Consider the following 13,208-nt stretch of genomic DNA (forward strand, 5'->3'; position numbering starts at 1 on the left):
AATGTTAACTATTGAACAATACAAAATGGCCTAGTTCATAAACAGTATGTTGAAACAGTGTATATGAACATTTTTGAATACAGGCAGGGGGTGGCTGATATGCTTCACAATGTTTATGAATTGCCAACACACTAAAGTTATTCAGTTATAGAATGAATCACACTTTTAGCAAAACAATGTTCAAGCTGTCAGGCACAAATTTCAGATCTCATTCACTCCTTTTACAAAAATCTTCATTTATGAAACACATTTCTCCATACATTTGCAGTTATGATGCACCACTGATTAGAAAAATGGAAAACACAGGCCACATAATTTAAATACAAGGAGTACACTGGTCATAATTTTAACACAACTCAAAATTTGTTCACACCTGTTTTTAATCATGTGAACATAAGTTATGCGAGTAGTCGCGTCACCTTTGGGGCTGTACTGACATGGCGGTCAAGTTGGTGATATTTGTTCTACTAAAAAGGAATGACGAGGGCGGAATCTCAACACCAAGAATTCAAAGACCGGATTTGTGGTCTTGGCAAGACCGGTCTTGCTAACTTGCCTTCCAAGAACAAATTTGGGGCGCAATGAATCATGGGATTGGTTTCATTTGGCGGGGATGCAATCGATGTATCCTTCATATTTGGAGCGGAGCAAGACCAACATCTTGGGATTTTTACAGTGCTCTGGACTTGTGTTCTTAGTATTGCAACCAGTCTTCAGCAATGGAAGGTAACGTAAAACGGGAACACGACAACACAAGTACGGTCAAGTGTGCATATTGAGATTCACCCGAGCCGTACGAGTCCCAACAAACATGGCAGCCTCCATGGTACAGTTTTGCTAGGTTGCTGATGTAGTATTACTATTATGTTTTGTAAAATGACCTACACATCCAGCTATTCTTAAGGCAAAGGCATATAGCAGGTTAACTCTCCTTGGGCAACACGTGTGCATAGTAATTCCCTCCTGCGAGGTCTTACATGGGCTGTCATTCCGTTTTGTAAACCGGCGCAAATGAATCTCACTGAGCCATCAACCAGTCATTAACGTCCAGGTGAACAAGATGTGGATACTGAGCTACATTATGGCTATATTGAATTGGTTATGCACATACCTCACAGTAACCATCTGAAGACTTTAAAAAGACAAACATCTTTTAATTTACGTGTGTAATTTATGCACAGTGTACTTGTCGCCTGTTGTGTGTTTTTTATGCCATAATCGGGGTGTCCTTTAGCCGGGAGTGGGGGTGCAGGAGCCGAGGCGTGCGATCCTCCAAAATGACGAATAAGCTGCAAACGATGCTCGTTTTGCTTCATCCGCACGTCGACCTGAAACATCGAGGTAAATTACGGGGTTTCGGAGCGGCACCAAAGGGCCGTTTATATGTAAAGGGATGGCTGCGCCGCACTGCGTTTCCGATATGGTTCCGCTTAGAAAATATAATAATCTATATTTATTTTCTATTATTTTGATGTGGGGTACTTGGGATGGTCGAGTATTTACTAGGGATGACCGTGGCCACCTCCATCCGCATTTTGCCATCCTAGTCACGGTGAAGATTTGCTTTTCCTTCAAGGTATGTATGTACATGGTTCGTATGGGCGTTGATGGGAATACGTGCAGAAAATAACGATGTAACTACCACTGGGATGACATTTGGTTCTATGCAGTGTGATTACAGTCAAGTTCGTTATTCTTATTCGTATCCGTAATCACTCATTAGAAAGCTCTGAGAACACTGGTATGTCTTGAACCGTTTAGTTTAGAAGTGACACTCAGTTCTATTTTTTTGGACGTGTTTTCCCGCCACCGACTGAGCGATTTGCTTCACACAGCCATTGCAATAATGCAAAAAAATTGATAATTGATAGGAGTGGGGAAAGTGCACTTTGTGTAAGGCGAAATTGAGGCGAGCCTTTCTTGTTGATATCTTGTTAGATAACACAGTAGAAATCCGGGTCATAGGATCAGTACTGTTTTATTTCTGTTCTCTCTCTGTCTCTCTGCTGCTAAAAAGGGCTGTAGAGCCGACGAACGGAAGATATTCCTGTGCTGTTGTATTGATTACGATCTGTCTGCAGTGTAATTTATCTTAGCTGGGTGCTATTCTAACAACCCAATCACCATGTTGAGGTGGTATTTTTCGGCATGGTATTGGTTTAGATTTCTGTCAATCAAGTCCTTGTTTATATAGATGTGCCCGCCCCTTTCGGCACTTAAAAAGTTTGGCGAAGAAGCTTCGGTCTGTTCCGCCTGTGGCAGAGAACGAAAATGTTTGTTGTACATTTAATTCGTGCTGGGACTCGTGTGGTCAGGGGCGTACCCAGAAATTTAACCCCCCCCCCCCCCGACAAAATGTCACCTTGCCCCCCTCCCCCTCCACCCAAGTGCCCCTGTCAAGTACTGCCCCCCGATACTCCCAGGATATTCCTGCTTCCGCGACGCCCTTGCGTGAGGTAGCGTGCGTGCAGCCAGCGGTAAGTTCCAGTTTAACCGTTTGCACGTTGATGTACTTTAGCTGTTCCTTGTTATTCTCGTTAGACTATGTTGTTTGTTAGTGCGATAATAATGCGTCCTTACCGCAACTGTAATATGTAATCTAAAATATATATTAACCCAGTTAAAATACTTATATTCTGTGATTGTTGGTAACCAGAGGTGGAGATTTCAGGTCCAAAGAATACAAATCCAGACCAAGATTTTGTTTCAGCCAACCAGTTGAGTGTAAAATGTTTCAACCAACTGGTTGGTTGAAACAAAATCTTGGTCTGGATTTGTACTCTCTGGATCTAAAATCTCCACCTCTGCTGCTAACACATTATACAAAGCCATCCTATCATGTGTTATCTGTACTAGTCGAAGTCATTGTTTATTTGATCAACAATAGTACTAATGCGAGGAAGAGCCCTGCTTGGCCACAGTTATATTAAAGTTACCTGTTAATATTCTGTTGTATTGAAACATGTGCAATCGCTGTATATAGTTTATTGTTAATTGTTGCATAATGTCTGTGTATAATACACTATATAATGTTTATATTTTTATTTCAGAACTTCACACATACTCAGACACACACTCCCATAACAGAAGTTGATGAATGTCTGCTTTGTGCACAATAAAGGACAGCTGGAATAAAACATTTGCCTCCTTGTTCTAAGCGGACAACCTGCTGCCTGAGATTCGGTCGTAAGATACTTTAACCCCGCACAACTGTTGCGTTCCCCATATTTTTGTAGGGGGGAGATTTCACTAATCGTAGCGGAACTGGAAGAAAGTCTGTATATGCTCTGACATTCAGAGATGAATACTTCAGGTCAAAACATACTGACCAGGTAAGGTGTAACAAACACATGATAGCAAGTGCTGTATGTGGCGGAGTGAAACGGTGAGACCTGTAATAGCATCATATTTAGTACATTGGTTATTTATGACCCTAGAGATACATGTATTCCGGGAGCTGAACATATTTTTACGATAACAAAAATGGCTTCTTATCGGGGTTTTGGCTGTCCTTGTGCTCAAGGGACTAGATCCAGGCTGGAAGATTTCAGACTCAAGCGAAACCTTTTCTTTAGTGAAGCTCCTAACTTGGTGAATACCGAAAAGTTTATTTATGTGCATGTTTAACTTGCAAAAGTTCATTCTCACTAGCGTTGGCGGTTGTTGAATGAAATATCCATTTTCAACGATACATTTTCCTGAAATATAATGGTGCTAAGCTTTGCCAGCAGATGGAGACACACATTGTATTTTTTATATTATTGAGACTTTCCTGTATTACTCTGTCAGGGCTGGCCAGTCTTATCCGCAAAGGGCCGGTGTGTATGCAGGTTTTTGGGATAACCTGTAGGTCAGCTGTTCAAACCCAGGTGTGAGGACTTTTCGGCCAATCAGTCCTCTGATTAGTAATCTAATTAGGGAGTTGCAGCGAAAACCAGCATACACACCGGCCCTTTGCAGATAAGGTTGGCCACCCCTGCTCTAAGTCAACCATGTAGGTGTTTCTGTTGATGTTCTTATGTGTGTCATCAATGGCTTATTATGGGAGGTGGAAGTGTGGAAGTCAGTTCTTTGTCGATACAGTTAAAACAGAATGATGTAATGGAACCGGGAATTTCTGGGAAATGTTATTTTCATTCACTTTCAAGTATTTCAACATTTCTGTGCCTTTTTTGCAACAGAGGGGAATGGGGCATTTCAGAATGGATTATCAGACTGTAGGGAGTTCAAGCAGCCCTAGCAGGAAAGCTGGTAAATAATACCTGCCTTTGTGTGTAGTATGATTACCTTGATATAACAGTTTCCCTAATTGTTTATATTAAGTAGAAGATATTCAGTTTTTTTCCCTTTGGATTGTAGGGTGTCACTGTAGTAATGAATTTTTGTATCTGCGATTTGGATAGTAGAAAGATATTCGAGAATCTTCTTGAACACAGCTCTACTCAGGAAACATTGTGCAACATCATAGTGAATGTGCGACTAAATAGCTGTCTCATCTATAGACGTATCAAGGCACAAAGTTAATGTGACAAATTTAAGGTTTTAATTACACAGATTGTAACTAAGACATTTGAATAGCTCTTTATTTGTATATCCTTAATTTGTAATATTGGCAGGCTTGCCTCAGAGCAGGGTTGAGTACTCCTGCTGTGGAAATAAGAATGGTTCCTGAAGGTTCAGTGTAAGTACAAGCTGCAGATCTGCAGCTGTATCGTATTGCTTAAGTATTATTGTTGAATTTTGTTAATCACCATTTAATGTGCATTTGAGCCCTAGTTCCACTTTCCTTTCTGCCTTCCTTTTCTTTATCTGTGAATAAAGATGCCGCCCCTTACTGTTAAACAAGCCAGTTTCAAATGGAATTGGAGAATACCACAATGTTCCCCTGGTTGCAAATAAAGAACCAAAACAGCAGTGAATAACAAATTTCAGTGGTGCCACCTAGTGGAAGATAAAATATTTATTTTTCAGAAATGTCTTTGAAATATATACACTAACTTAAGTACATTAAACTGAAATCCAGACCCTTATTTGAAAAAGTTGCTTAAATGATTTACAATACTCAGAGTACACTATACTATATAATTTATGTATTTTACAAAGCCCCTCATCTGGTGAGTGTCATGTTAAGTAAATGAACCTATCAAAAAAGTTGAGCTGATTTGAAAAAGAATTTCGTTTCACTTTGACTTTTAATATCGACATTACTCAGGGTGGCTCAGTGGGTAGCGCTTCCACAGTCGCGGATTTGAGTCCTACCCCATCTCCATTTCTGTGCTCCTCTTGGCACGGGCTTCCTGTAGGTACTCCGGTTTCCTCTTGCGGTCAAAAGACATGCGCTTAGGTCAACTGGCATCACTAAACTGCATCCCGCCCACAGTGTTCTCTTGCCTTATGCCCTCTGCTGTCTGGGATAAGCTTAGGGTGCCCCACATCCCTGTATTGGGTGAAGCAACCAAAAGATTGGGCAATCTGTGGTCCGCTAGGCCTATGTAAACACGTAAAAAAAAAAATCAGGTAAAAATGTGACATTTTATAGAAAGGTCAGATTGCTAGGCAGGCTCATATAGTGCTTCATTATTGGGCACACAAACTGAAATGGGTATTTCGTAGGTAGCCTAGAGAACAAGGAAGGGACCCAGAGCAAACCCACACTATAAGCAGAGACAAGGTGAGACCGGGACTGGGGGCTGGGAAGTCCAGTGGTATCGCTCTCCCCACCATGCTGTCGTTTGCAGTTTTTTTTATTCAGCTTATGTAGATCAGCATTGTCACTGTGCCTCTGGGGTCATGGATCCCAATGCTGTGTATCAATTTTTTGATGTGAGTTTCCTTCATTATCCTTGAAGCAGATAGGCAGTCAAGTATGAAGGAATGATGGCTAAAGCACAAGCAAGAGTGAGAATGAGCTTCCTCTGAAACCTATACATGCTGTCAGACATGAGTTCAGCTGTCGTTTGTCTCTTTACTTTCAGTGATTTGTCATAAAAGGTAATTGCTTTATTTTATATTCCTTTAAGAAAAAATCTCTCTGTCTTTGTCTCTCACAGGCTGTAACAATATAAAGAAACTGAAGTGCATTAAACCTGAAGTAACTCTAGAAAGTCTGTGGAAACTACTGTTAAATTAAAAATTCAAGTTGCCTTACTAGTATTTCAATCCATCTAGATACAAACATCAGAGGTGTAGAGTTGGTTGAGAACAGAAAAAATGAAGAATGATAATAAAAATGAGCTGAAGACTGAATATTGGTGTATATAGTACAGAATTTTGCTTTTCCTTTTGTTTTTAGATTTCACATTAACATTTTATCTATCCTGCTCCACATTCTATATTAGATATGCAGCCGAAAGACTGAAGAATATGTATAGACTCAACTTTCACAGTTGCCGACTAGTGCTCTCCAGCTCGAATTAAGGTTTTTACAAAAGTACGCCATAGAAACACTTCACGCTACTTATATAGGATGTCAGCCCAATTTGCTCGACTTTCGACAGTCCTAATGGCTTAAATTAAGCTCCGGGTGGGGAACCCCACGTCTGCTCGCTACACAGCGGGATTTCTGTTACTGTACTTGTGTTCTGTTGGTTGCTCTTTATACTACTGAAAAATCATCTCAGGAGAGCATTAAAGCTTGTTTGATACTTCAGTCGGCGTGTCATTTACTCTGACAATTTCAGTCATTCTTTGTGAAAGTTGCAATATTTTTTTTTTTTATTGGAAAAAAATCTATGAGAATATTGCTGGAATAGCCTTTGATATTTTATTATTATATGAACCATAACACACATAAAGAGCCATTTATTGTTTTGGGATACCATTTGTATGCAGGTCATGAGTGAGATGGGCTTTTCAGAATCTCCTGGGGAAGGGAGGTGTGTACCATGCAGGAATGGATGCGGGGCTTACGCTGCACGCGCTCTACTGAGAACGCCAGAGGCTCGCGGGCCAGGCTGTTGCTAGGCAATGGCACAGACTGCGCTTATGATACACTGATTCCATCGACTATGTGATGTGAATTTAAAACGATGTTATATGGAGCCAGCCATTTTTAATTTGACATCATGCAAGATGAATAAATGAAATGGCCCTCTGCGATGTTTATAAACAAACTGATAGAGACCTGCCACTCATTCTGCATAGTCATGTTTGTTTAATTTCAGCTGTGGAGTATGTGATCAGGGTTGACATATTTTTGGGATTTATTTTATGAAACATTGGTCACATTTTGGATAAATTGTTGACTACATATTAGGAATGAGAGACTGATACATGTAACACAATTTCAGATGTATCGGCAGCCCTGACCAGCGTCAGGCACTGTTTTTGCAGCTGTAACTGACAGCGATATACTTTGGGAGTTTATACACCAAGTAGGACAGACTCTGCTGTCTCCTGCATGACGTAAAAATTAATCTTCCAGGACTAAAATGAAACATCCGATGAATAGTTTTATTTTCAAAGTATTTCAATCATGACACAAGTGTGGATCTATGTTTAATGGCTAAGTAGTGTTGACAGATTAGGCCATAAACTTTAACAGTGATAATGCGTATTCCATTTCCAAATGTAAATTTATTACTGATACTCGGGTAGCTGTATTGATTATTCTGGATGATTCATACTAAAAAGGATTATATTTTGATTTGAGAACAGGTTTCTACATAAATTCAGTGTAGAATTGTTACACGTTACTTGACGTGAACCATGTTTTTTTTCTCAAAATGTAAGAGCACGTTCCTTCTCATATTGCTGCTAGCTAATTTCACAGCTAATTAAAATATAGTAGATTGTCACATACATTACACGATGACTCGGAAACACTGTCCAACTGGCTTCCCATGTCTACATTTATTCCGTTAAACACCCGAGAGACTGACGTTGTAAATGGTGGCTGGAAATTCGCAGTATGTTCATTTTAACCAATAAATGTATTACATTATATATGTTCTTATATTGCGGTATACACATTGTATATTCATATTATGTATATTACATTTCTATCCATGTTTCATTATAGTAGGGTGATCGTATAGGTCCTCTTTTTTGGGACCTTAGTACCAAGTAATTTACGATTCTCGGGTGTTTAATTATCAGTTGTCAAAAAAAATCGCGATTGTAAACATTAAAGGCTTTGAAATCGTGGACGAGTTTTTGGTTGTATTTAGTGTCTATAAATATGTGGTCAGCTCCAGGCAGGTGGCCGTTTTAATTAATTACTCCACAAAGTGACGGGACACAAATAGCTACAGAAAGCAAACCGCGTAGGCAGCTGTGTTGGGGAAACGGGAGGCCTTATTCTCAAGTCCGGTCCTATCAATGGTATAAATGGAAAACAAGCAGTAAAGTTGAGACGAGTCTTGCAGTTTCAAGGTCACATTTAAAACAGATACGCACTGGGGGGAAAAAAAACCTTTAAACGGCAAACTTTAACGTTTCTATTGACGAGAGATACGAAGGTCTTGCAGTTGGAATTACACATTTACTTGGCAACAAAAATTTTAGCTGATTTTTAAAAACACGTCATTTGTAGGAAAATGACATCGTTTAAGTAAATATGACTAACTTTCACTGGCGATCGCACCGTAGAATGCTTGGTAGGTCTAAAGCGAAACTGCGGGAGATCGGCATGCACAGGCATCGCCAGCCCCCAACGTGCTGCACAGGTATGCTGCGCCTTGCTTGTGGTTCCGTAGGCGGCTTTCCCCCTCGTCGACGGGCTGCTTGACCTCTGACCTATCCCCCCCCCCCCTTTCCCCAACGCCTCCTTCCCTGAGATAATGAGTAAGGAGCCGCGGCGGTACCGGCGGCACAGAGAAAGCGCAGAGCGGTCCGGACGGTCATACTGCGGGAGCCCATTTCATGCACATAATACAGCGCTCTTGACATTCACATCTCTTCTACTTTGTGTCTCCCCCTCCTCCTGTTTTCTCCCCCTCCCCCCACACCCTAGTATCTGACACATTCTGCTTTCCCCAGCACCATCCACCTACCTACGCACCGATTTTAGAACTGCTCCTATATTATTATTTTTTTTTTCGTTTCATCTTATTCCCCTGCAAATAAACCAAATACTGAGATTAAGCGAGCAAACATGATGGCGGCAGCTCCCATCCAGCAGAACGGGACTCATACTGGGGTGCCGATAGACTTAGACCCACCGGATTCCCGTAAGAGACCGCTGGAAGCGCCTCCCGAAGCGGTCAGCACCAAGAGGACGAACACTGGCGGTAGGTAGCTGGCTGCCCACCATGGCTTGATTCCCGAGTCATCATGCTTATAGCCTTTTCCTTTGTTAGCGTTTGTTGTAATGTCGGAGCTGTTGCGTCTATGCGCGCGACTTAACAATGATACAATGTAAAGATTGTATAAAGAAACATGGCGACCAACGTTTTGCATTCACTGTAAAGACTAATATAGCTTAATAAAAGACAACAGATGTCGTCGTCGCTGGAAAGGAGCGGAATGAAGCGGCGCGGCTTTTCCCGAAAACAGCATTTAGCGTCGAACTTTCCCATAAGTGTGAGGGACGTGAAATGTCAGATGTCACTATGATAGGCGGCCAGCTGGTGAGCCCCGCAAAATCTGTGCGCTTTACTCGCACATCGCCTTTTAAAACAGTTGTTTAGCGTCCCAGTGCTACCAAACGCTGCCGCGGCACTGACACCGCAGCGATCCCCAGCAGCATTTTCACTCTGATCTTCTCTGGAGATGGTTAATATAGATGCAGCGTGTCGTTCCTACACATCCAATGTTACTAGACGCCGTCGGTCCGTCCGCCGCTAATTTGTTGGTTTGTTTAGCTCAAGTGTTGAATGGATAGTTACTGACGGGGGTAACGCAGGGAGAATTACGCCGGGGTTTTCTTTCGCACTGAGGCGTATGTTGGTCTTTTACTCCCACCTGCCTCGGTGTTTTTTTTTTTAAAAAGAAACGGTTTTACGCTTCACTTCATGTAATCAAACCCGTGCAACGGCGAACGGGTTGCAAAATAATATCTACAGAGGCCCCGCTACTCAACAGAAAGCGGAGATACTTGCGAGCGTTGCGGTGCCTTAACGGTCCGGTCTGCTGCGACTCTATAGGGTTTACAGAAATTGAACCGGAGAACAGATACAATATATATTGGTTTTCACGTTTCATGTGCATGTCACCTCGCTTATTCATATGCCTGCTTTTAAAACACATTTACACACGTTTTCTTTATTTTGCTGATGAATTTCTTCGCTGTCGCCGTATAGCTTTGCATAAATTAGGAATTCATTGTGCATCACGAAACTCCACTTTTTTGATCGTGTCCTGTTGCGATTCCGGAAATAATGCTTCAGACAATGGAAACTGGAACTCAAAATCTGAGTAAAGATTGGCTTATTTCTTATTGGATCTTAATGATTGATGTTACGATTGTGTGGTAGTCGCATTGACCGTAACCGTACCGATAACCCGAGGCGTTACGTCTGTGCTGCACGGTTTTGCGCACAGTCCCCTACCTTTATATCATGTTGTCTAGATCTTTGCCAGTCGAATCATAGGCCTTGAACGTGATGCTATTCTCGCCATTTTACAATTTTTTCTTTTCCCCCCAGAGGACGGCCAATTTTTCCTAAAAGTACTAATACCCAGTTATGCTGCTGGATCTATAATTGGAAAAGGAGGACAGACGATAGTTCAGCTTCAGAAAGAGACGGGCGCCACCATCAAACTGTCAAAATCCAAAGACTTTTACCCAGGTAGGAACTCTGTTCAATGCATGTCATAATTGATTGTGTATTGTTATATTGATAATAAAATGTCCCTTATTTAAGAAGGGTCTTGAAGCCGACATCAGTAGTGGCGCTTTTGGTTCCGGTGTTTTATCGGTGAGGTGTCTTGGTCCCCAGTCATCTATATGCTGCAGGGGCCCTTTTCCTCTAGCGCTACGGCTTCTCCCGTTTGTTTACTGTTATCAGGAGTAGGGTTCACCAGGGAGCTACACGTTTTCGCATTAGTAAACCTACCTTCGCCTTTGTTAATCTGCCAAATTAAACCTAATTTTACGAAAGCGTTGAAGGCCAACACGAACATGGTTTTTATTCGCGCGTCATTCAACTATTCGTAATCGTGAAATCGAAATTTTACATCATATCCATTTCTGTGATTTAATTAAATTTGGTTTTATTCGATTTTTTTTGCACCGTGGCATGAAGTGGTCTGCTTCAGAAATGAGATCCTCTTTTTCCTATATTTTGACACATTAATAGATAAATAATTAAATTTAAACTTATCCTTAAACATTTGTAGAGGGATAAATTTGCTAAACTTTTTTGGGGAAAATGCTTATATAAAGCTTTATGGGCCGCTAGAAACTATGTGAGTAGCTTGTTTCATGGACAAATTCAGTTTTTTTTGACCAACAATGCAGCAGGTTATAACCTCAAGCCAGCATGTTACATTGCAGTGTTGCAGATCAGTGCTGTGTCGTCATTTTTCCGCTGCCTGTGCTCAGAGCAGACCGGTCCTCCTGCTGTAAGCTTGTTCATCGGAGGTGTTTAGGACTGAGTTTGCCTTTGACCTTCAGCTGGTAAAGTTCCCAGGCCTTATTGTTATCCAGCTCCTACGGTACCAGGAGGATAATTTTATTTTTTGCTCTTGCCTACCATCGTATCGCAAACATTTCATTAGTCAAACAGTTTGATTTTATTAACCATTTCTTACGGAAAGTGTAAAGGTTAGTTCTTGCCATGATATGTTTTAAAAAATCTAAATCTTTATACATGAAGTTCTGCAGAGTGATCGGTAATGTCCATACTGTAGTCATGGAAGGCTAAACCTTGATGTAATATGCTAGGACTTTGTGTGCTCTTCTGAAGGTCAGTCAATGGACTAATGGTTGTGTTTTGTTTATATGAAAAACATGCACATGCTTGTTGTCTATGGATCATTATTCATTCCTTTTATGAACCTGTTGTGATGTCACTGCAATGTTGCACTAGTGAACTGAGGGAAAATGTTTTTTTCTAATATAGCTTCTGATTACTACTGGGCTGGTGCATTCTTTGAAACGTACATTCCAAGCATACGCTGTTATCCAAAGGAATGTATCTTCTCACCGATTCAAAGTGCTGGTTATGAAGAAATTTAAGTGCACCGCATAATTACAGGGGCGTCTGAAGGCAGTGTACTGCGTAATAGCATGACCTGTGACGGCAGCACACTGAGTAATAGCGCAGTTTGACGGTAGCATGGTGGTCTAGAAGGGGAACATTAAGAGAAGTAACTATTCTGTTTATGGCATGCCTGCTATCTGTAGATGCAGTAGACAAATTGTGCGTATAAGCATGGCTGCTCTGGTACTGGGCTGAAGGTTTATGCTCTGTGGGCACATGGGGAGTGTCTGGTCTGTGAGGGTCAGCAGGGGGCCACCAGGTGAAAGTTTGCATACCAAAGGTGATAGGATGCAGAGAGGCTGCAAAAAAGGATTTCAAATGGATAGTCAAAATGTATACAAAGTAACAAAAAAATATATAAAAATCAAAAAAAGTGTAGTTTTCATTATTAGATAAGTTTGTATGTATGTTTGCTGTAAATATGCTTTAGCAAGACAGTTTTCTTTTGATGGCAAATATAAATATAGGAAATAAAACTTTTAGATTTCTTAAATGATAAGCAGTTTGTGCATAAAAGGTCATTAAAGTTGGTTTTCAGTTTTTGGAAAAGTTTTCATGCTGCACTTTTTCACTTAATGTAGTGTGAAAACACCTTTAGATTTTAATGTGTTTCAGTAGCATAATGTTAATAGTGCAGCATTCACCTTGTCATTGTATGCCACAGGAAATCTAAGCTGAGTAGTGAGTGGATCACATTGTTAGTTCTCAGGAGGCAAAGAATGTTACAACTGAAAGGAAGCCTGTTTTGTCTGTTAGGGAAGTTTTACTTTTAGACGATTGTCATGTTTCTTATAATCTGCTGCTCACTTGAATGAATCTAAGCCTTGTGCCTCAACTACAATAGTAAGGATCATACCGAGAGACCCAGTGCCTTTTGTGCAAAGAAATGTTTTCTGTGCTGTGATCTAAGCCGATCTCCGGCAAGTTCATCAATGGCTGCGTTATACCCATTTAATCTTAACTGGAAAGGCGTTGTTGGCGTCAACCTTGCCTTTCCTCTCAAGGTTTTGTGAGATTTTAAGACTAAATATATTTAATAGTAACTCTTAAAACGCTCTTGTG

The 13,208-nt window shown here is 40.9% G+C and overlaps 1 protein-coding gene across 18 annotated transcripts in view; it reads left to right on the top strand.

Annotated features, from left to right (window-relative positions):
- The first annotated feature begins 430 nt into the window (after positions 1-430).
- The window catches only part of LOC111856227 (RNA-binding protein Nova-1), a 46,363-nt gene continuing 33,585 nt past the window's right edge, over positions 431-13,208 (top strand). The window contains exons 1-9 of one of the 18 annotated variants that reach the window (XM_023836003.2): positions 434-1,576; positions 2,389-2,477; positions 3,051-3,591; positions 4,182-4,251; positions 4,617-4,681; positions 5,614-5,671; positions 5,850-5,898; positions 6,051-9,230; positions 10,587-10,730. In XM_023836003.2, the coding sequence (XP_023691771.1) occupies positions 9,095-9,230; positions 10,587-10,730 (280 nt within the window). In that variant the 5' untranslated portion in view covers positions 434-1,576; positions 2,389-2,477; positions 3,051-3,591; ... (3 more) ...; positions 5,850-5,898; positions 6,051-9,094. The other 17 variants (XM_023836001.2, XM_072699092.1, XM_072699094.1 and 14 more) reach the window with 17 other exon arrangements.

The sequence above is a fragment of the Paramormyrops kingsleyae genome, chromosome 14 (genome assembly GCF_048594095.1).
Source record: "Paramormyrops kingsleyae isolate MSU_618 chromosome 14, PKINGS_0.4, whole genome shotgun sequence".
NCBI lineage: Eukaryota > Metazoa > Chordata > Actinopteri > Osteoglossiformes > Mormyridae > Paramormyrops > Paramormyrops kingsleyae.